This window comes from Oryzias latipes, chromosome 14 (genome assembly GCF_002234675.1).
Source record: "Oryzias latipes chromosome 14, ASM223467v1".
NCBI lineage: Eukaryota > Metazoa > Chordata > Actinopteri > Beloniformes > Adrianichthyidae > Oryzias > Oryzias latipes.
In genome coordinates, this window is record NC_019872.2 from 19,978,301 (window position 1) to 19,999,072 (window position 20,772).

At 39.1% G+C, this 20,772-nt stretch overlaps 3 protein-coding genes across 4 annotated transcripts in view; 1 reads left to right on the forward strand and 2 right to left on the reverse strand.

Moving 5' to 3' along the window:
- Positions 1 to 11,374, reverse strand: stip1 (stress induced phosphoprotein 1). The gene is made up of 14 exons (XM_004076592.4): positions 11,250 to 11,374; positions 8,454 to 8,663; positions 7,874 to 8,015; positions 6,427 to 6,568; positions 3,456 to 3,621; positions 3,244 to 3,370; positions 2,382 to 2,484; positions 2,136 to 2,256; positions 1,930 to 2,026; positions 1,725 to 1,849; positions 1,602 to 1,638; positions 1,416 to 1,519; positions 435 to 607; positions 1 to 348 (listed from the first exon to the last, which is right to left on the reverse strand). The coding sequence occupies exons 1-14, from the start codon at positions 11,256 to 11,258 to the stop codon at positions 276 to 278; spliced, it is 1,629 nt and encodes a 542-aa protein (XP_004076640.1). The 5' UTR covers positions 11,259 to 11,374; the 3' UTR covers positions 1 to 275.
- A 1,160-nt stretch (positions 11,375 to 12,534) lies between these two features.
- spata22 (spermatogenesis associated 22) lies at positions 12,535 to 17,129 on the forward strand. 2 transcript variants are annotated; one of them, XM_011483715.2, is made up of 8 exons: positions 12,535 to 12,639; positions 12,982 to 13,036; positions 14,075 to 14,212; positions 14,439 to 14,628; positions 14,754 to 15,039; positions 15,366 to 15,489; positions 15,565 to 15,662; positions 16,733 to 17,129. In XM_011483715.2, the coding sequence occupies exons 2-8, from the start codon at positions 12,997 to 12,999 to the stop codon at positions 16,922 to 16,924; spliced, it is 1,068 nt and encodes a 355-aa protein (XP_011482017.1). In that variant the 5' UTR covers positions 12,535 to 12,639; positions 12,982 to 12,996; the 3' UTR covers positions 16,925 to 17,129. The 2 variants fall into 2 exon arrangements, with proteins under 2 accessions (XP_011482017.1, XP_004076641.1); XM_004076593.4 differs by having other exon boundaries at positions 12,536 to 12,639; positions 14,706 to 15,039.
- Positions 17,130 to 17,267: 138 nt separating this feature from the next.
- Positions 17,268 to 20,772, reverse strand: part of LOC101167817 (transmembrane protein 211) — a 163,469-nt gene continuing 159,964 nt past the window's right edge. The window contains exon 3 of the mRNA XM_011483716.3: positions 17,268 to 20,430. Coding sequence (XP_011482018.1) covers positions 20,204 to 20,430 — 227 coding nt within the window. The 3' untranslated portion in view covers positions 17,268 to 20,203. The remainder of the gene's footprint in view (positions 20,431 to 20,772) is intronic.

Below are 20,772 nucleotides of genomic sequence, written 5' to 3' on the forward strand. Positions count from 1 at the left end.
TTTGCACATTTTGAATTTCTTTTATTTTGGATGACGTTGCCTAGAGCGCTGAAGCTTTTCAGAAAACATACCAACTGATGTTTTACCTCCAAAACAAATATAAAAATTGTGAATCCGATTTAAACACAAAGAAAAAAGTGAACATACAAAGTCCCAGAGAGACCCGTGACGATATAATTCAAATCTGAAGGCAAGAGAAGTGGATGTAGTACTTTTGAGGAATCTCCCTGTTGTTCCACTGTCATCTCGGGATATTCTTGGGCACGTAGCTCTAATCAGCGGATGGCAATCAGTCCAACATCAATAAGTTTCTGTATCTTCTGAGCAATAACGGGGTTCTTCAAGTGGCTGTGAATCAGAGAGAAAACCGGTACGTTTGAATCCGGCTCTTTGACCACAAGCATGGAAACGTTGGACGCAAAAGGCCGACTTACTCGCTGAGGGCCTGGGGGTCCTTCTGCATTTGCTCCAGGATCATCCGCATTGCAGGGTCACTCATGATCTGCTGCACCTCAGGGTCAGCCATGGCCCTCTTCTTCACGTCCTCCGGGCTGTCGTTCCTCGTGGCATGACTGACCATGCAGCGCTGAACGCCTTCCGTCGCTTCCTGTATGGGCAGAAACAAAGATCAATCCTTGAGCACAACTTTACAGTAACACCAGATCCAGACTCTTATTCTGTCTGCTCTTCATTAAAGTTTATTTATGAACACAAAACCACAACACTAAAGTGAGGAACCACATATTTGTCCCAAGTATAGACTTGATTTATCTATAGAATTTACAGGCGAGGTTTTGACACCAGACCTTCAGCTCCAGTGCTTTCATTCTTCTGACAACCGAAACTCTTCAATCATTTACGCAATCAAGATAATTCCAGAAGATTCTGAAGCGGACAACAGAGGATTTGCATTCCATTGTTTGGATTATTTGCGGTATATGCAACACTTGCAAAGTTTTAGCAATGTGTTGCATATCGGAGCAAAGCCTAAATGAAAACCTGCTTTTCTCCACTTCCGAATCAGCGGATTCACGTGATCGCAGAAATAGTTGAAGAGTTACGGGATGTCAAAGAGCGTGTGGTATTTAGGCATCACTGGCGACTTCTCCCGTCTTAAAGGGTTTAAGGTGATCCCGTTTGCAAAAGAATTGATGATGCTCTCATCATAGTATTCGGTTTCTTTCAATAAAAAAAGAAACTGCAGTTGTCTTCTGTTTAAACACCAGCCTTTGAACAAACTTTGGAGTCAGTCATGCCAACAGCAGCAAAGAAAAACTATTTGAAAAGAACACAGTAGTGGGACATAAAATGTATTTTTTTTTAAAACAATTATTAACTTAAATAACAAAAATATCGGGGTTTTGTGTAAATATAAACCGAAGCGGTTATTTGTTGCAGAGCCTGTGAAGCTTTACCTTTGAGGAGGAGTCCAACTCCAGAGCCTTCTGATAGGCATCCATTGCTTTGGAATAATCTTTCATGGCCTCAAGAGCCGCTCCTTTACGTGTGTAACCTTTAACTGTGAATTAAAACAATTTATGAGTTACTCAAAGTTTTGCCAAAAACTGTGTTTTGCAGCCGTTTTCAGTCTGATAACTTACTGAAGGTTGGATCCAGCTTAATGCACGCTTCACAATCCTGTAGGGGGGAGCAATGCCATGTTCAGTTAGTTTAAACCTAAATCCAGTTACAAACGTGTAAAACTTCCAGAGGTGTTTCTGTACCTTAAGGGCAAGCTGAAACTCCAACAGCTTTGTGTAGCAGGCAGCTCTGTTACTGTAGAGTTTGGCATCATTGGGGTTTCTTTTAATGGCCTCTGAGTAATGTTTCATGGCTAACGGATAGTCTCCTGGAAGAGCGGAGAAATGGGCGTCACATTTGTGAATCTGCTTTAGCAGAGACGACCGACCACACCAAAACGATTCAAACCTTTCTGGAAAGCATCATTGCCCTTGTTTTTCTCCTCCAGCGCCAGCTCTGGATTGACGTAGGCAAGTTTTTCCTGTTCCTTCAAAATCTTCTCAGCCTGAAGAAAAAGGGAAATAAAAAAGGTCAAGAAATATTTCTTCAAAGCAGATTTTATCAGAGGGTTTGCTCTGATAAAATCTGATTGCAATTCTTTTAAACATCTGCACCTGCTGGCATTTTTTCAGGACGTCCGGTGTGCGATGCTCCGTCAGACTCTTGTTGAAATACTGAATTGCTTCTTTGTATTTTTCCTGCTTATAATACGAGTTACCAATTCGAGCCAGAGCCCTGCAGAAGATAAAAGATCCTTTAAGGGAACATTTTCTTGAACATTTTACATAGATATTTTTCCTCCCCATGGATTTTAAAATAAGCATTAATCATTCTTTTTTTTTTCTTCTTAATAAACTTACTTTGCAATCTGTCTGTAGTCTTCTCGGTTCTCTCTGCCAACATCGATGGCCTTCTCACACAACTCTCTGCACTTTTCAAAGTCTCCCTTTTCAAAGTACACAGCTGTAAAACAGTAGAATCGACATTCATTCAGGCTTCGCCTCATTAAAAACATTTTAGTTCAACACTAGCTGTGTTTCCATCACAGATGAGAAAAACTTTATCGACATTCTACAAAACGTAAAAACAAAAAACACCACAATTTTGAACTTGTGTTTCAATTAAATCATAATTATGCAAATAAACACAAACCAACTCACGGCATTGGACATTCAAAAACACGGCGACAGTGTGTACAATACTTTGATTTACAGCTGATACATTATAGCGCCCATCATCATGGAACAAAGGAGACGTCAGCGTCTTATTCAAGCCGTGGAGCGGCGAGCTCCTTACACGTGGTAGCGGCTACGGATGAAGCCATTCTGGGAAATCGTGGTCGGTTAATTTAAATAAGAGATGTGGATCTAACGATTCTGCTTGACACCCTCAACTTTTGATGAACTTTGTGGCGCCACCTGTGCAGTGCTCAAAGCAGTCAGTTCCTACCAAAAAGCGCATTGCCATCTGGTTGTTGGTCACATGACTAATTGATTCAAAACATGTTTGTTGCAGTTTTGCGAAATACGTCCATTTCTAGATGCCTCAAAAAACCACCTTCTCCAAGCGAAAAAACTTTTTTTCATTAAATGCAAGTTTTTTCTGAAATTGTGTTTCCGATCTATAGTCGCAAATCCAATTTGCAAAATGTCATGTGTAAACGAAATGCAGCTACTGAATCTCTGTTTTTGTAAGCTAAAGACATTCAGCCAGGCTACCCACCTGCTTGGTTGGATAAATAAGTCATGTTGGTAGGGTCGTGCTTCATAGCTTCCTCATAATGTTTCAGCGCAGATTCAAAGTCCTTATTCTTGTAAGCACTGTTACCCAGCTCCTTTTCCTTCAGAGCCTGTTCAAGAAAAAGGAAAATGCCTGACATGTTCTAAAGTTTGAACCATCAGATGAAGAGGGATTTATCATTGATATAGGAGTACCATTCTCTTGTTTTCAGGTAGGTCTTCTTCTTTAGGGGGCGGTGGTGGAGTCTCCTTGGGTTTGGGAGGAGGAGGAGGAGAGCGTTCCTCCTCTTCTTCCATCTCAGAGAGGTTCAGGCCGAGCAGCACCGACAGTGTAGTCATCACCCTGGGGTCCTGCAGCTTCCTACAGACAGTCATAGACATGCATATGTCACCGCCTCTCTCCACCTTCCAGCCAGGCATGCAAATCCCACCTCCACCTCATTCTCCTCCACCTCCCTGGAGGGCTCCTTCAGTTCCATGACCTTCATCAGAAAGAATCTAGACTCTGGGTTCTCTTCACTTACTGGTTCTGTCCCTGACTGAGCTGTCCAGGCCTTGTTCCAGGGTCAAACCCAAGGACTTTACTGTTGGATATCATTCAATATCATCATATTGAATAATTTCTTTAAGTTGGGCTTCAGTATCTGAGCGTCAAGCTGCTGTCTTGGACATGAAATGACCAAATATACCATGTAGTTTATTAACCCTTATGTGGTGTTCGGGTCTGTGGGACCCGTTTTCATTTTTTATCAAAAGAAAAATGATACAATTAATTAATTTTTCAAACTCAGACTCACTGGCCTTGGCTCATTTTCTGTGAAGAACATATATCAGAATACATTTTTAATGACCACACACCGTATACCCCCCCAACACATTTCTATTACATATAAGATGTTCGGGTCCACTGGACCCGGGGCAAATAGAAGTGTGGAAATTGATGTTTTATGTACCTACAATCTGTCCTCCACCTGTCTGGGCCTGCTGTGTGTGTGTGGGTGTGTGTAGGTGTGTATGTGTGTGTGTGTGTGTGTGTGTGTGACCACTGAGAAAGAGAGAGAGAGAGTGGCAGAGAGAGAAAGATTCACTGTAAATGTGAGTTCTGTTTCTGCACCTGCGGTTCCCGCACAAGGTTGCAACATTGTTAGAATAATTCAAGCATCAACTCTGTTTGCTCTCGTTCTCCCACACATTTGACCATTTGACTTTCTTACGGGAATCTTTAATATCTCAATCTTTATCAGCTACAAATTGGAGGCGGGACACTATAAATATAGCTTTGCCAGTGTGGTTTCTTATAACAACTGATCAAAATGGCCAAAAGACTTTCTGCGCAGAGGGCCCTGGAATTGATTTTAGAAGAGAGAGACGTTTTTGATGATGATGTAGAGGGAGACGATTCAGAAGAGGAGGTTTCAGAATTAGAGGATCACATTTCTGAAAATTCAGAGTCTGACAGTGACTCTGAAGAAGATGATTAGATTGGGGCGGCTGTGGTGCAGCGGTAGGGCGGTCGACCCATGATCGTAATATTGCAGGTTCGATTCCCGCCTTGCACGCCCATGAGTCGAAGTGTCCTTGGGCAAGACACTGAACCCCACCTTGCCTCTGGTGGTAGGCGGGCGCCTGTGTTTGGCAGCGGAGCCGCCACCAGTGTCTGAATGTGTGTGTGAATGTGTGTGTGACTGGGTGAATGGGTCTGTGACTGTAAAGGGTTTTGTCCTTGTAGGAAGAAAGGCACTATATAAGTATATGCCATTTACAATTTACCATTCAGATTGAGCATCAGCCAGTTCCAAAACGAAGCCATCAGTACCCAGCCACAGGACCAGGCCATCAGCAGCCAGGACCATGTGTTGTACAGGCTAGTGGCTAGAAGGCCATGTGTTCAATGGGGCTGATGTGTTGTCTAGACTAATAGGTTTACTCTATGTGTTCAGCTTGTGTTGTGCACCTGAATGGGTTCAGTTTCTGTGTTCAAATAAATAAAAGTCAGTAGTTTTGAAAACCCCTTGCTTCACTTGAAAATTTGTTTCCACTCATATCTTGATTTTAATTGATTTTCTTTATCACGTTTTAGATAATGAGTTATGAATGTGATCTAACAAAGGTTAAGGGCAAATATCAACCAAATATACTGATTGTAATTGGATGAGGTAAACATCTGTCGAGTATTTTAACATCAAAGTGTTTGATTGTGAGGCATTAAAAACCACAACATGCAACGGGTCCACCAGACCCACGAACACTGGCTGAGTAACAATATGAACACCACACAAGGGTTAAATGATATGCATTCTTTACCACTATGCTCTCTTTTCTTTATTTTTCTCTCTTTGTAATGTTAAAAACAGAAATGTTATAGGAAAATGCACTAGTTTTTCTATTCTAGAATGTTCTCTCACCTAGAGCTGTTTCTGAGATAAAGTAAAGGAACATTCATTTGAGGGGAAAACTGTCCATATATGGAGTTCTGCTAGACTTTCATCAAGCTGACACTTCAAACTGTATTGTGTGATAAAGGAAGATGGGCTCTGACTGATTATACCGTACGCCTTCCAATCAACACCGGGTCTCACAGGTGCCGCTTATTCAGCTCATTTCAGGACATTCTGGCTTTTTTTCAGCATTTTTATCCCCAGTAGAATGAATGGGTGCAAACTTTCAACTGCAATAACTTCAGTATCCTTTCACATGTGAAAATGACTTAACCGTCATGTTAAGCTCCTGGGGAAAATTTAAACAGCCGTCTAAACTTCTTCTTTATCCTCGAGTCTCTATTGTGTTTTGGTTCTTATTTTTAAAAATATAATCCCACTGCAGATGGAGGTTGGAAAAAAATCTAATTTTTTTCTCACAGTCCTAACAAAAACGTTTTTTTTTATTTCAAATCTCAATTGTTGTATTCTACTATTCTGACCCTAAAACTGCAAGCATTTCTGCGATGTGGCCTGAGTCCCATGGCAATGTCGCCACATTTCATGTGATTGTTATGAGACAGATAATGCAGTGCTAGTGCATAGCCAAACACAACAGCTCCAAATGGTACCAACATGCTGACATGATAGCATAAAGTGCACAACTGTTTAGTTTAGGGTCAACTGAGTTTTAGAATTAAACTGTAAATGTCTTGCATAGTTTTGTAAATGAAGCAAAACACACGTACGTTCCAAGTTCTGACGGTTTGTTTCTGAGCTGCTCCAGCAGTTCTCGGTAGCTGGGATCTGACAGAAGCTCCCGGGTTCTTGGATCGTTCTCCAGCTTCTGATACAAGTTGGGCATGGCAAAGGGGTTCATCATCAGCTTTTCTGGAGAGGCACAAAGTAAGTTTCATCAGTGGTCAAGACACAGAAAGGTAAAATGCACAATGCTCAATGGAGGAGGAACTCTGTCAACATTTCTCTGACTCAACTTCAGAGAAGTCTTCAAGTTGACTCATGACAACAGAGTCTTTTCTTCTTGAAACATTTCACCACTCATCCAAGTTGCTTCATCAGCTACTTGGATGAGTGGTGAAAATGTTTCAAGAAGAAAAGACTATAAGTCCAGATGCCCTTAGTCAACGTCACCTGAGCAGATCAGAATCTCAGACAGAAATAATCCTCCTTGAAACGTAACACTTAACACCAGATCTCCAGTGTTGACTTTTTGTTTTTTTTCTAAGCACTGTAACTCTTCAACCGTTTTTGCTATTTCCGTAATTCCAGCAGCTTCTGAAGTGGATAAAGCAGCCCTGAGCTGATATGCAACACTTTACAGTAGTTCAGTGTTAACGCAATCCGACAATTCTGTCGGAAAAATGCAGCGTACGTGAAACGCCACTTTCCTCCTCAACGGAAACCGCTGGGATGACATTAACTGAAGACTTGCCATCTTTCAAAGAACGCATCTGCAGTGTTAAAAGGTTAAACTGCTGCCAACACATACTGGTACTTTTAAAGAGGGCCTTACAATAAAACATATTAAGAGCACAGAAGGGTAACTGATCACTATGAAGTTTGCAGATTAAAACTTTTAAAGTTTTAGGAAAATTAAAGCTGGGTGGTAAATTAAATATGCTGAATATGATTGAAAATGATGGACGTGAGATTTATAAAATTAGGATATTAAAAAGATGGTGCATAAAGTGTCGTGGTGGTGTTTTCAGACAACTACAGGTGAGCTCTGTAGTTTTGTTCACTCTCCTCAGTGTTTTCTGCTTCACAGTGCAGCAAGCAGCTCATTTCAAATGTGATCAAGGAAAGAATGACATTTGATTTGGATATTTTAAATCTTAGTTCTCAAGAATTGTCAATACATTTCTGTTTTTACGTTGTTCTTGGTTCTCTTGGAATTTGTACCATTTTTTTATAATCCATCAGCAGTCACACTTATGCAACAGAGAAAACAATTAAAGAGACAATTTTGCAAAATATATTTAAGCTAGATCAGCATTATGTCTTTATTCTATAACTAGAATTGAATATCTATATGTCTAAATATATTGCATTCAAACCAGAACACATCCTTTCTGTTTAAAGTTTGGCTAAATAAAAGGCCAGACAAGCAGTTATCTTTCTGTACTAGCAATGTTACTTTTTTACAATTCAAAAAAACTTTGTAAACCTTTGTACCTGCAAGCCGCGCTTCGATGCTCTGCAAACCCTCCTTCAGCTGCTGGTTATTGGGCTCATGGCGGAGTCCCTCCTGGTACGTTGTTTTGGCATCCTCTAACCGCCCAAGAAATTCCAAAGCTGCAGCTTTTCGGGAATAGCCCTTCGCAGATCAAAGAAGACATTTGTGAATTTGCATTTCATTCCGTTACATAGAGCTGTGACAGTGTGGGATTTTTGATCACCGCAGCGATGAACCAGCAGGGGGCGCGGTGATGAAACCGCACGTGTGTGTGTAAGTAGAGGCAGCGCATGCAGCGTAGAGGTAAGAGCAACGCGCCAACAAGAGAGTGAGAGGCGCAAGCAGGGAGTGAAGGAGAACACTAATAAAAGGTTTCCTCCAGAAACCCTTGAAGTCTGAACACAGGACTAGCAGAAAAAGTAAATAATCAGCAAAGATGAATGTGTTAGAATTATAGTTCCAATCACGCACCATGTGCAGAACTTTCCTAAAAAAAATATATAAGTGCGGTGATGCGGTTATCGTCACACCCCTACCGTTACATCCTTCAGGGTAATGAAACTGCAAAAGGTTGCTCACCTTTCCCCAGTCTGGCTTGATCTTAATAGTCTGGCAGGCGTCCTGGAGTGCGTTCTCATAGTTGCCCTTTTTGGCATAAGCAGCTGAGCGGTTGCTGTACAGAACATGGTTGGATTGGTCGAGAGCCAAGGCCTCCGTGTAGCAACGCACAGCTTCATCGATATTCCCTGCACTCAGGGCTTTGTTGCCCTGCTCCTTCAATGCTGAAATCTAGAAAAACATCAAAACCCAACATGCTTATTAGCACCAGATCAAAGTTTGCATACAAAAAATGCCATATAGAGGAGCTGAAAAACAGCCTAAGAACTGATCATGAAAAAACAAACAATAAGACCACAATGAATGGAGAATTTCTCCTTCATCTGTACAGACGAAATTTATCCACACCATAAAGAGAAACTCCAGAAACAGTTTAAACATCCATAACAGGGGCAAATGAGAGTAAAAGAGGCACAAATAAACAAAATTGCCCACTTAAAAATGTAAAAAAGCTATGAACATTGACGTTTGTGATGAGGGTATATTCAGTCTCCTAAGCATTGGGTTGCCTTGCCTTAAGGAGCAGATTAACCTGCTCTCTTAGTAATGCATTTCAGATTAAGGAAAGGCTTTTGGAAAAATATTAAATGTGAAACCAAGTCCAATTGACTGCTTTTTTATCAACCTACTTCTTTGATAGTTATACAAAAGGTTGTTCTCGTCACCAGAAGATACTACGTTTGAATGAAAATGTAAAAAAAATAACAACATTAAATCGATACTTTGTGAGATATAATGATTCCTGGTCCAACACATTAAGCTTGTAATGTAAAAGAAGTTTGCATTCCTCCACACACTGCACTTAATCCAATAAAACCCAATTGGGTAACTTGTGTCTTTTCTTTCGTTTCTGTTATCAGAGTTAAAATTGAAAAAACACATAAAGCTTCACACCAGCTCGCAGTCGAAGCTGTTCCCAACACCTTTGATAATAAATTAAACATTTGAAAAAATGGCCAGATTTTGCTTTAATTTCTAAATGGACTCAAAGATCTGTTCATAAACTAAATTTCATTACTTCAGACTGAAGTGAGAAGTCTGTCCAAAGAAACAATACATTTAATAAACGGCACAAATAGAGATGAGTAAATTCAAACTTTGGTAATTCATCGCACTGAAAAGGAAGAGAACATATCACTTGCAATGGTCCATTTCCATCTTTTCTAAAGTAAAGAGTACAGTCAGTTGTCATGCAGGTGTGATGGCTCTATGAAATTCATTCTTGTCAAAAAAAAGAAGAAGAAAAAAAAAACAAATTTTCACAACTTTACACTATTCTTCAGACCAAGTTCAATATAAGAGCTTTAAAATACAATTAGAACAGATTTGAAAACTTCTTTTTAGTCTATTTAATGAAAGTAGTGGATGTTGAAAACGTCAAATATGACTTTTTCAATGGGGGGTCATCCAAGAAGAGAAAGAAGTATTTTCTGAGCAGGTCAACTAAAATGAGTATGTCCCCAAGTTTTGTGAATAAACAACCAATGTTTGTGCCTGTTTGTCTCCTTTGATCAAATTTCACATTTAAAGTTTATGATCATTAATTTATCAATGCAATCTTTATAAGATGAAATTGAGAGGACTCATATTTCTATATTTGTGGGTTGATAACAAAAGTTTAAATACAGCTTAAGACCCATTACATCACATGTAATTACCTTTTGTAAAGTATTAATTACACGTGTGAATTCAAAGCTTACTGTTAAAAGACCCTTTAGGATTTAAATCATTTTCAGTTTTACAGACTAATTAAGTCACAACATGTAATTACAGCCAGATCACCACAGATTAGGGGATTAACATTAGTTGATCCCATGAACAACAAACGCTGGATATTAAGAAAATATAATTTTTACATGATTAGCATACATATACATATAGTTGCTAACGCTGTTGCCAGTAAATATTATTGCAATATTTATCACTAAATATTTGCGACAGGTTTGGAGAAAACGAGACTTTAAATTTTTTTTAGAGAGACGTTCAAATTGGGACCAAAATACTACAATTTAAAAACCGGAAAAATGCGCGACAATTTCCGACGACATGCGGCTGTAGCCATGGCAGCAGCGACCTGTGCATCTAGAATGATCCTCCGGTGTGAGAGCAGGCTACTTAAACATATACAGCCGATCGAAAAGTACTTAAGCGCTGTGTGCCACACTAGAACGAGAGCATATAAACTAGCAATCTCTAATACATACAAAAATATACAACTAGTTGCATTATGAACGTAATTTAAATCGTTATTTCGTACTTGCAATGTCAAAGATTTGCGAACTAGTCTGAAGCTACGAGGGTTAAGGATAAGCATGGGCAAAGACAGAAAAGAAATGAACCAATATGTATATACATTTTTTTTATAAATCAAACACGTTTAGTTCAAATTAGTGGAGTTTCAGTAGAATTTTCGTATCATGGCTAATTAGCTTAACTGGACACACATGCGTTGTTACCTGGAAATATCGCAAGACTATTTGGACTTTAACATAAAATGAAAATGTTTTACGGAAAACTCAAAGCTCAGCTACACCTTCCATTCTAAGTGACCACATTGAATGACGGTTAGCTAACATTAAGCTAGCTCGATGCATTAGCAAAGTGAATCTCTTCAAGCTAAGGATTAAAACTAAGACAATTTTTTTAACTACGATTTTTAAGAAAACTCGTTTCATCTCAACATTGCACAATTCTTTAAAAACCCATTTTAAATGTTTGTTTTGAAAGAAGAAGAAAATGCGATTACACGAGACTTACTTTCTCCATGATACAAGCATGAGGTACGTTCCAGAAACTACTGCGGACTAGCGCCTCCCCCTGAACACGTGCGGGTTGCCAGATTGTTGTAGAAGATCCGCAAACAGCGACGAACTCGCGTGGAGCCTCTGACGAGCAATATATAGCCTCCTGACTGAAACTTCCAGAAGATGAATTGGGAAAAAAACTCTCAAAACCCAGCCCTTGAAGTTTTACTCTCCTCTATGCCTAATGTAAAAGCTCAAATTGAAGATACAAGCGCATTCACTTACAAGAGTAAGAACAGAAGTCTGAAAAAAGGTTAAATTAAGCGTTTATATTTTGAGCAACACCAGCATCCACGTAACTATAATATTGAAGAGAAACTCATACTTTTAAATGTCATCACATATTTAAGGGTGTTGACAAGGTTAACATTTTTAAAATTTAAAACATACATGTTTAAATACAATAAATATTCATCAGTTTTACTTTGCTAATATTTTAACATTAATACGGAAATTTCCTTTGTATAAACAAAAATGCATTGTAGTGCTTTTTGGTCACTTTGGTAAAATATTGTGTAACATCAATACGTTATTTTCTAATGAATCACTAGAAAAAAACATTTAGGTAAAAAATATTTTCTTGAACAAAATATGTGTCAAACATTGTCACATTAAATTAAAAAAATGAATGAAACATAAATAAAAATCCAATAGAGGTTTTTTTAGCATTCATTTATTAGAATAAAACTCAAACAAAGGACAACATGATATAAATTTAGTATAATGGAACAGAATGGAGTAGAACCTTACTGAATAAATTAATATTTTAGTGTAACAAATTCACAAGTATCCAAGGTGAAGAAGAAAAAACAATGAACAAACAAATAAAATATAATAAATTGATTACAGAAAAGGGGTTTATTTAACACTCTTTGCCACCAAAAGAAACGTACCAAATAGAGGATGTAACACGTGGTATTGTATTTCACAAAAAAGGCAAATTGTAATGTGAATAGAGTGTGAAAAGGTTACATGTGGCTTGATCACCCAAATCTTTTTTTTCTTCTCACACATTGTAGGATAAATAGTGATGTATTGACAAGTATTGTAGATAGATGGACAGTTTCTTCAACTGATAACATGCAGGTGGTGTAAGAGGTGGTTCAGTCTGTGTTATTGGGGTATTATTAACTGGTGTATTCAGTAATACAAGCGATACTAACCATATCATTTATGCAAACGAGCAACTCAGATCGACAGATAATGAATTTGGTAAAAGCTCGATAACACAAACGAGCCAGTAATGAGCGCGTGCGCGCTCCCGCGTGAGGGGTTGAGGTCTCGTGAGGTTAGCACTGTAACACGTTCTGGTTAAACGGGGATTGCTCTGTCCACCCACAACGGTCAGAATTTATTTATCTCGAGCTAACTTGAATTTTCATCGATTAATATTTTTATTTATTTAAAAAATGATCATAGAAAGTAAAAAAAAAGAACAGTTAGTTGTTATCTTTGATGAGTTGTTAATATCTGTCTGAATTGATAGCTGTCTGAAAGTGTGAAGAAGCTAGGCTAGGTCAACAGAATAGCCGACTTTTTAAGCTATCACAACATCGCACTTATTATTATTATTTTTTTTTAAAGCTCAATGTTTCTTGAAGCTATAAACACTGAGCAAAACCTAACTAAACACCAATTAAAACTCCTCAATGTTTTTTTTTTTTTTTTTTTTTTTTTGCTAACAGGTGTTTGTCAGCAGAATGAGGAGACAAGAAAACCAGCCTGTCAGACCTACAACGGGTAAAGACAGCAGACTGAAATGCTAAAGCTTAGCTCTGAAATCCATGCTAGCTGAAATCCATACATCAACATTTTTTATAAAGCATTCTGGTGTCTTAAGGATTCTGCTGTATCCCAGATTTGGCAGGAGTTGGTTTGTCAATTTTTCTTACCCGGCTTACTGTAGTGGTCAATTCTTACCTCTTTTATTTGTCTCAAATACCCACGCCGATGAATGGAGGACATGTATAAAGAAAACTGGGTTAAAATAACATTTCTGATTGTTCCTTTATTTAAATTGTTAAGAATCAGGAGAAGATGAAAAAATGCTGTTAGAAAAAGAGCTTATTTGTGACGTAGAAAATCACCTTTTCAAGGTGTCAAACAGCCTTAAAATCCATTTCCGATTATCTTTTAAATTATTGTAAACACATTTCCTGTGGTCTTCTTAATTATGATTTTGCTGTTTTAGCCAAAAAAAATTTTTTAAACTGTGTCGTTTTCCAGAACATAGGAGTTCATTATAAATCCATCTCTCAGTCGTGGTCGTGCCGTTGACTCTGAGTTGGCCGCTCTCCGTCATCAATCTGTTCCCTCCTGCTAGATTACAGCCCCTCACATGCCAACCTAACATTAGCAGTACAAGAAAAGTGCGAACAGTTTTGGAGCCATCCGGCTGTACAGTTTTGCTCCCGATTCCAGCTCGGACGAGGAAAACAAAGGCAGTCACGGACCTATTTGTCTACGGGCAGATGCATCAGAATGGAGCGTATTTTCTACGTCACAAATGCGTTTTCTCCCCCGTCTCCTGATTTATGATTCGAATAAAGAAATACTCAGAAATGCAATTTTGAGCGAAACATTTTTTTTATACATGCCATCATGAGAAAAATGGCTCAAGAACATGTTAAAAACACACTTTTTTTTAATTGTAGTGGGTCTTTAAAATGTCTGTAGAGGAAAATATTTCCATCAAATGCACTTTTTGCGACATAGCATTATAAATCTGTTTTTATTTCTTCGTTGTTGTTGTTTGTGTTTTTCCCTTTTCTCTACCAGGCTACCTTCCTGTGCCGCTCTTTAACCAGAGGAAGAGAAACAGAATTCCTCTGACTTCTGTTCCTTGTGAGAATGAATTCTATTTGCACAGTGAATATCCTACAAAAAGCAACTCATCTGCACATGAAGGAGCTCCAGGTGAAACACCAGTCCTCATGCATTTAACATTTCTGTCAGTAGGGGGCAGCATGTACCCACAAACGACTTCACTGAAACTTGCTAGGAGAATTGTTCAAATCTCTCAACACAATACACGCAGCTGTTTAGAGATTAACTAAGAGATTTTTCTTATAACATTTTAGCATGTAGTACAATGTGAGATAAAATAATTCAGTTCAGTCCACCATCTTCTTTCTTTTCTCAGAGCATCGTGATGGTCCCCCTGTTTCGGCTCACTCAGCTTTTGCAGCTCAAAGCCACCAGTGGAACAAACCATCTACTCCTCATTCTAATCCCTGCCAGCCATATGGCAGCAGCAGGCCTTTACTGGGACCCTCCCCTCCTTTGAGGGGCTACGTACCTGTGCCTCATCCATACAGAAGTGGAGCCTCCAGGTGGGTTTTCAGTAACTGTCTGACAGCTAATATTACAACTTAATTTACGCTTTAACTGAGTTTTAATCTAATTTCAGAACCAACCAGTCTGAGGACCCTTTTATAAAACACGATTCTTTGTCCAGGTCTTATTCTGGACAGAGAATGAATGTTCAAAGCAAAATGAAAGCTAACGCCGGGCCTTCCCCGATGTCCCAGCTATCATCTTACGAGTCGGCCACATCCAGTCCCCAGTTTTCCCAGCAGTCTAGAGCTGCACCTCTGTCTGCCCCCAGACAGCCTTATGCCCAAACTGCACAACCACCAAACAACTCCTGGAAATTCACCAACAGCTTTGAGTCGCAGACGTCTCCTGTTGTGGAGAAAAAGAAGTCGAACCAGCCTCAATCTGCTCGACAAGCTAAACCTCGGGTATGTGCAGAGCTGCTTTTAAAGTTTGCTTTGACATGGATCTGGACACCTCTTTGAATAGAATAGTATATCTTTATTTCTGTAGCACTTTTCCCAGAGCGAGTCACAAAGTGCTTTACAAAGAGCATAAAATCATATCAAAACACAAAAAAGTAATAAAATACAAGAATAATAATAGTAAAACAAAACACAGTAAAAGGTGATAAAACTAGGACTAAATCAACTAAAAGCTCTCCTGAATAAAAACGTCTTGACCTGAGATTTAAAACACTCAACTGAGTCGATCTGACGCAACGACAATCTGAATGTTTATTTCCCCTTTTCAGCCAGAAACCTTTCCAGTCAAACCAGCCATAGAAAACTCCCTGAGGATCTTGACTGCAGTGATCCGCGGAATGAGACACTGGAGCCAGTTTAAAGACAAAGTCCCGCACCTGTTTGAGATATTTGGTCAGTTGATGTTTTTTTTCTCATTAGTGAGTTCAGATTTAAGCATTAACCTGAGAGACTGTACATGTCCCACAGCTACTCTGGATTCTGCTGTGACACTGGGGCGCTACGGAGCCAAGAACTTCCTCATGAGAGACGGGAAGGAGGTCCTCCAGTGTGTTTATTATGAAACAGTGAGTTTTAGTGCTCAAAATCTTGAACTGAAGGGTTTTTACCAAAATATACTATTACATATTTACAAAAATTATATTACATAAAGTATTACACTCAAGGCCTGTTTTACAAAGATCCCAAATAAGGAGTGTAAAAATACAAGTGCATGCAAAAAGATTGTGTTGTTTAACTAGGATGTGCGGGCAATTTACTAAGACTGATTGCGTTAGAGATGTCAGGCCCAAACGGCAGTATTTACATGAGGATTTAAGGTTTTTGCGACATGACCCTTAAGGACGAATGTTCAGGCAAAGGCAGCACACTGCAGCTAGTCAGCCTGTATCTGTGTAGACAATAGGAGGGGTAAAGGAGTGGTCAGGGCTCCTGTCAGCTGCCCCACAGCGCAGTAGGGTGGCCATGGGGAGCATGAACGCAGAGGTGATGGATGAAGGGAAGAAGCAGACTGTCTACAAAGGAAATATTTGAGGTAAAAATGTCACATTGGGAAGAAATGGGAAAAACAGAAAGAGGAAGTTCATGTCAGGTTTAATCATCATGACATGTCAGCGTATAACTTATCCAGAAGCACAAACGAATGCCTTGAAGACCCACTCAGATAAAAATTGTTTTGGGAGTTTTTAACATTTTTTTCCAGCGTCTTTCTCATGAAGAAGGACATATAAAAGAAAATAAAACAAAAAATTGCATTTCTAAATATTTCTTTATTCAAATCGTTGTGAATCAGGGGCAGATGGAAAAATGCAGTTGGAAAAAGATTGAATTTGTGACAGAACACTGGGTGGGCCACCAGCTCCCTGCTCTGCTCCATTCTAATTCATCCACTTGCAGACAAATAGATCCATGCACTTCTTTATTTTCCTTGTCTAATCTGGAATCTGGATCAAAACTGTACGGCTGGATAGCTCCAATATTCTCCGCCATTTTTGTTGCACCGCTATTGTTGGTTGTGAGGGGCAGTAAGCTAGCAGGAGAGCGTGTACACATTCAGGTTTGCCTGTTTTTCGCCCGCAGACACTCTGCATACACCCGTAAGGGCAGCAGTGACTCAGGCATTGCTCTTTATCCACAGGAACAGGTTCTGCCCCGTCTGATCCGTGGACAGGTCCACCGCTGTGTTGGCAGCTATGACCGAAGCAGAGACGTCCTGATGTGCGTGTCTGTGCGCGCTGGCCTGCCGTCAGAGCTGAGGAACGCTCAGGAGGCTGTGAAGGCCTGTGATGCAGAAATGAGAGCGCTGGTAAAGACGCTCTCTGAGGTTTGAGCGTCAACTGCTCTTGGTAAAGAGTTGTTCTAAGTAGTTGCTGTTTTAAAAAAAAAGTCTGTTTCCGTTCCTGTTTCATTGCAAACCTCAATGTTTCTTGTCTACGTTTCAATTTCTTGTTAAATTCCCTTGTTCTCCTGACATAAATGGTTGTTCTCTGAACAGATAAAATTGCATTTATGTTGAATACAGAAAGTAAAGTCTCCATTTTTGTAAGTATTTTTATTACAAACATCACACAACAACAAACATTTCTTTAGAAGTCAGTTCAGATAGAGCAAACACAAGAAAAATGATTTCCCTTAAAGAATACTTTTGAAAAAAGAAGTTAGGAATGACATGATATCAAGAACAGTTTATTTACAGTCAAACATCACAATGGAAAAAAACAAAACAACAAAATAATAATACTAGTCTATCAAAAGGGTTTTTACCAGTGCTGAGACTTACGCACAACAGGTCAACAAACAGAAAGACGAGCCGATGCAGCCACGCCCCCGTCCCCACACAGCCACTCACACTATGAGGTCCACTACAATACCAACAACTCCTCTCTGGATCAGCTCTCAGAAATGGCTACAAAAACACAGTCATTTGTCAGGACATGTCGCTATGGAAACCTCAAACTTGAAATCACGGACAGTTTATTCTGTAAACTTTAAACCAGAATGTTTGTTTATTTTTATTTTTTACAAATATGCACACAAACGTCCACTAGAAGAGGAAGTCAGGCTTCATGAAATTGGCAGTGTACAAGACGGGTAACGAGGAAAGTTTTGGTGCAGGGAGGATGACTGGAAGGGTCCAAAAACTGGTCAACAAAAACATCAAAGCATTAGCCTACAACCAAGCAAAATATTTATGCTCTCCTTCCCCAAAAACAAGGAAGTCAGCAGTTTATCAAATTTGTTTAAGTAATCCAGCTCTTCTAGATTACTGGAGAAGAACCTAATATGCATCCCCGGATGCTTTTTTATGTTTTTCCACTGACAAATCTATCATTTCAATGATTATTTGAACAGAAAGTGATGCAGTATTTGATGTTCCACCAATCAAGAAAATATGATTTTAGATGAAAGGGTGCTAGAGACTCAGTCAGTCAACTGTATGACCCAGATGTCAGGACGTCTGTAGACCTTCACAAGTCTGGAATGGGTAACAAGACCATCAAAGCGGTTTGGTAAGAAAATAGCATTTAGATTAATATGCTGCTGGAATAAAAGAAATGACTTGTCAATCTTAATCTGGGACTTTTATACATAACTATGTGAAGTTTAGCTGATCAGACAGATACCAGTTAGGTGGGAAGGGATTTCAGGGATTCAGAGGTGAACTGTGTTGTGTTCAGACAAGACCCTCTTTCAACTCTCCATGTTTGGAGGGGGAATGCTCCCAATGACTGCAAAGACATCACTGATAAGAAATGAAACATTGCAGTTTGTAAATTATACATAATTATCCATCACATATCCGAATAGAGCTATGAAAGGAAAAGCCTTCAACATTTCGCATCAAGCCTCTTTCAACTGTAGGTGGTGGACATGCACTAGTAAACAGTAGAAAAGGAAAAAGTAGCCCCTCCCTGCTTGTCCAGTGTGAACACCATGGGCCTAATACAGTTCTGGTTTGTCTCTGACTTCAAAGTTGTCATAAATAGATAATGAAACATACTAAACAACTAAGAATGGTGTAAAGCTAAGCTTTTTAACATGGTAGTCAATGAGACTGTGCTCCTTTCTAACACCAGATTTCAGTGGTCATTTGAGGAACTGCAACATTTTATTAAGAAAGTTTGTTTAAAATGCAGAAACTGAATTTGGTGGAAGTTCAATCCTGCAAGAAATGAACATGAGTTTAGCCAGAAAAGTCATGTTAATGAATGGGAAAAATACTTATTTCAGTCCTTAAAATAAAGTTATGAGCTTTTGGATGTTTTTCTTTTACATTTGTCTTTAACTCTGCAATTTTATCCTTAAAACCATGGAATCATTTATTGTCAGTGGGCAAACGTATAAAACCAAGTAGAGACAAATACTTTTTCCTTCACAGAATGTGTGTAACGCATAGATGAACAAAGCAAAGTTATGCTTTAGCGAATTCTCCATATGACATGAGAAAAACATGCATGTCATAATGATGCAGTTTTACTTACTCTACCTTTTTCTGGACTAATGGCATAAAAGTCACACGGGTCCAACGCACAAACTTCACTTTCCTCTCCAGAAATTACTGCTTTTCCTCCAGAACATCTTCTCAACTCCAAGAGGTCGTACTGCATCAAGTAAGGAAACACTTTACCGCTGACAGGAGCAAAGTGGGAGAAAATAATGAAACATCGCACAAAAGCAGCTAGTTTTTTTTTTTAGCAGAAAATAACCTGATCAGGTATTAGAATCACGTCTTGGTTATGTTAGAAGGCACATGTGGTCAGATCACATTTAAAGTCCAGCTCAATTGTTCTACCGCTAACAAACGCCATCCCATCATGCATTACTGATCAAATTTTCTTCATTTCCCTGCCTTTTTCTCTAACGTTTTTTCCTGAATTACAGTTTTTAGTATTGTGTGTTATGAACAGAAAGAAACAAGCGAAGGACATCACACAAACAAATCTTGGAAAACAGATTAACACATGTTGGATCCCAACTTTTTTTTAAAATCTTTTTTTATTTTTTTTTTTGCTCTCCTGAGATGGAGGCAGTTTTCAGTTCAGCTGCTGCACCGCTTGTCCATTTCATGGTGACAGTTTGTAAATCCAGCGTGTTTGCAAGTCACACGGGTTCTTCTTGAAGTTACTCCCTCCAAGATCTTCCGGCTGTACATTTTAGAAAACATCACGGATCTGCTGCTCGATCCAGATCACACGGACATGACTTTGTAGATGCAGCTCCCTCAGGGTTAATTCTCAGCTCTGTAGATCCATAAATGTTCCTGCCCTTTAATGCCTCTATTGCCTCATGGTAAAACTGAAACATCATGAAACAGAGCCGTAAGGCCGTGTGACGCCACACTGACCTTTTGTTCAGTTGGTGTCGGATTTTACCCACTTTAAAGGGTCTGCTTTCTCCCATATTTCTCTTCACTGCATTATCTCCTTAACTGACATAAAAATGACAGATATGTCAATCTAAATAACAAATCATCACCATTAAAGAAGGTTACTTATAATTTCATTTTCTTGATGCAGGAAGACGGAGTTTGCAGCTGTTGCTTTCAGCTTTACCTATGCCTTTTAAGGTGTGACGTTGTTGCCGGGGCATCAGGAGATGGCAAAAGGAACTATAACAGAGTGGGCAAAGGGGTGGGGGACAGATGCTCCTTTGGGGCATATTTGGCAAAGAAGGGCAAGAAAACGGTGAGCATGACTCCGACAATCGCCAGCATGTAGCCCCAACCGATCTGGCACTCGCCGGCATGGTAGATGTCGGAGTCTCCGCAGAAAGAGCGGACCAGTGAGGAGTTAAGGCCGAAAGGGTAGATCAGCAGTCCTGCAGCCATGATGAATACTGCAGAGAGGAAACGAAAGACAGTCTGTTAGAGGGGGAAAAAAGATGGACCGGCTGTTGAAAACCTAAAATATAAAAACTTTAAAAAAAAAAAAGAAAACTAAGTGAAATATTATATAGATTGCTTACATCATTCTTTTTATTTATATTTTTATTTGGAAGGGATATCAGAAAAAAATATTCGTAATAGAAAAAGAAGTTTAAAAAAAAGAGAAAGAGATAGAATAAAAGTACAGAAACATGCATATCCATACTTGTATACATACACAAACATATACATAAATATCATTCTTTTAAAAATAAAAAGTAAAACATAGACGTGTGACTAAAACAGCTCTCTGA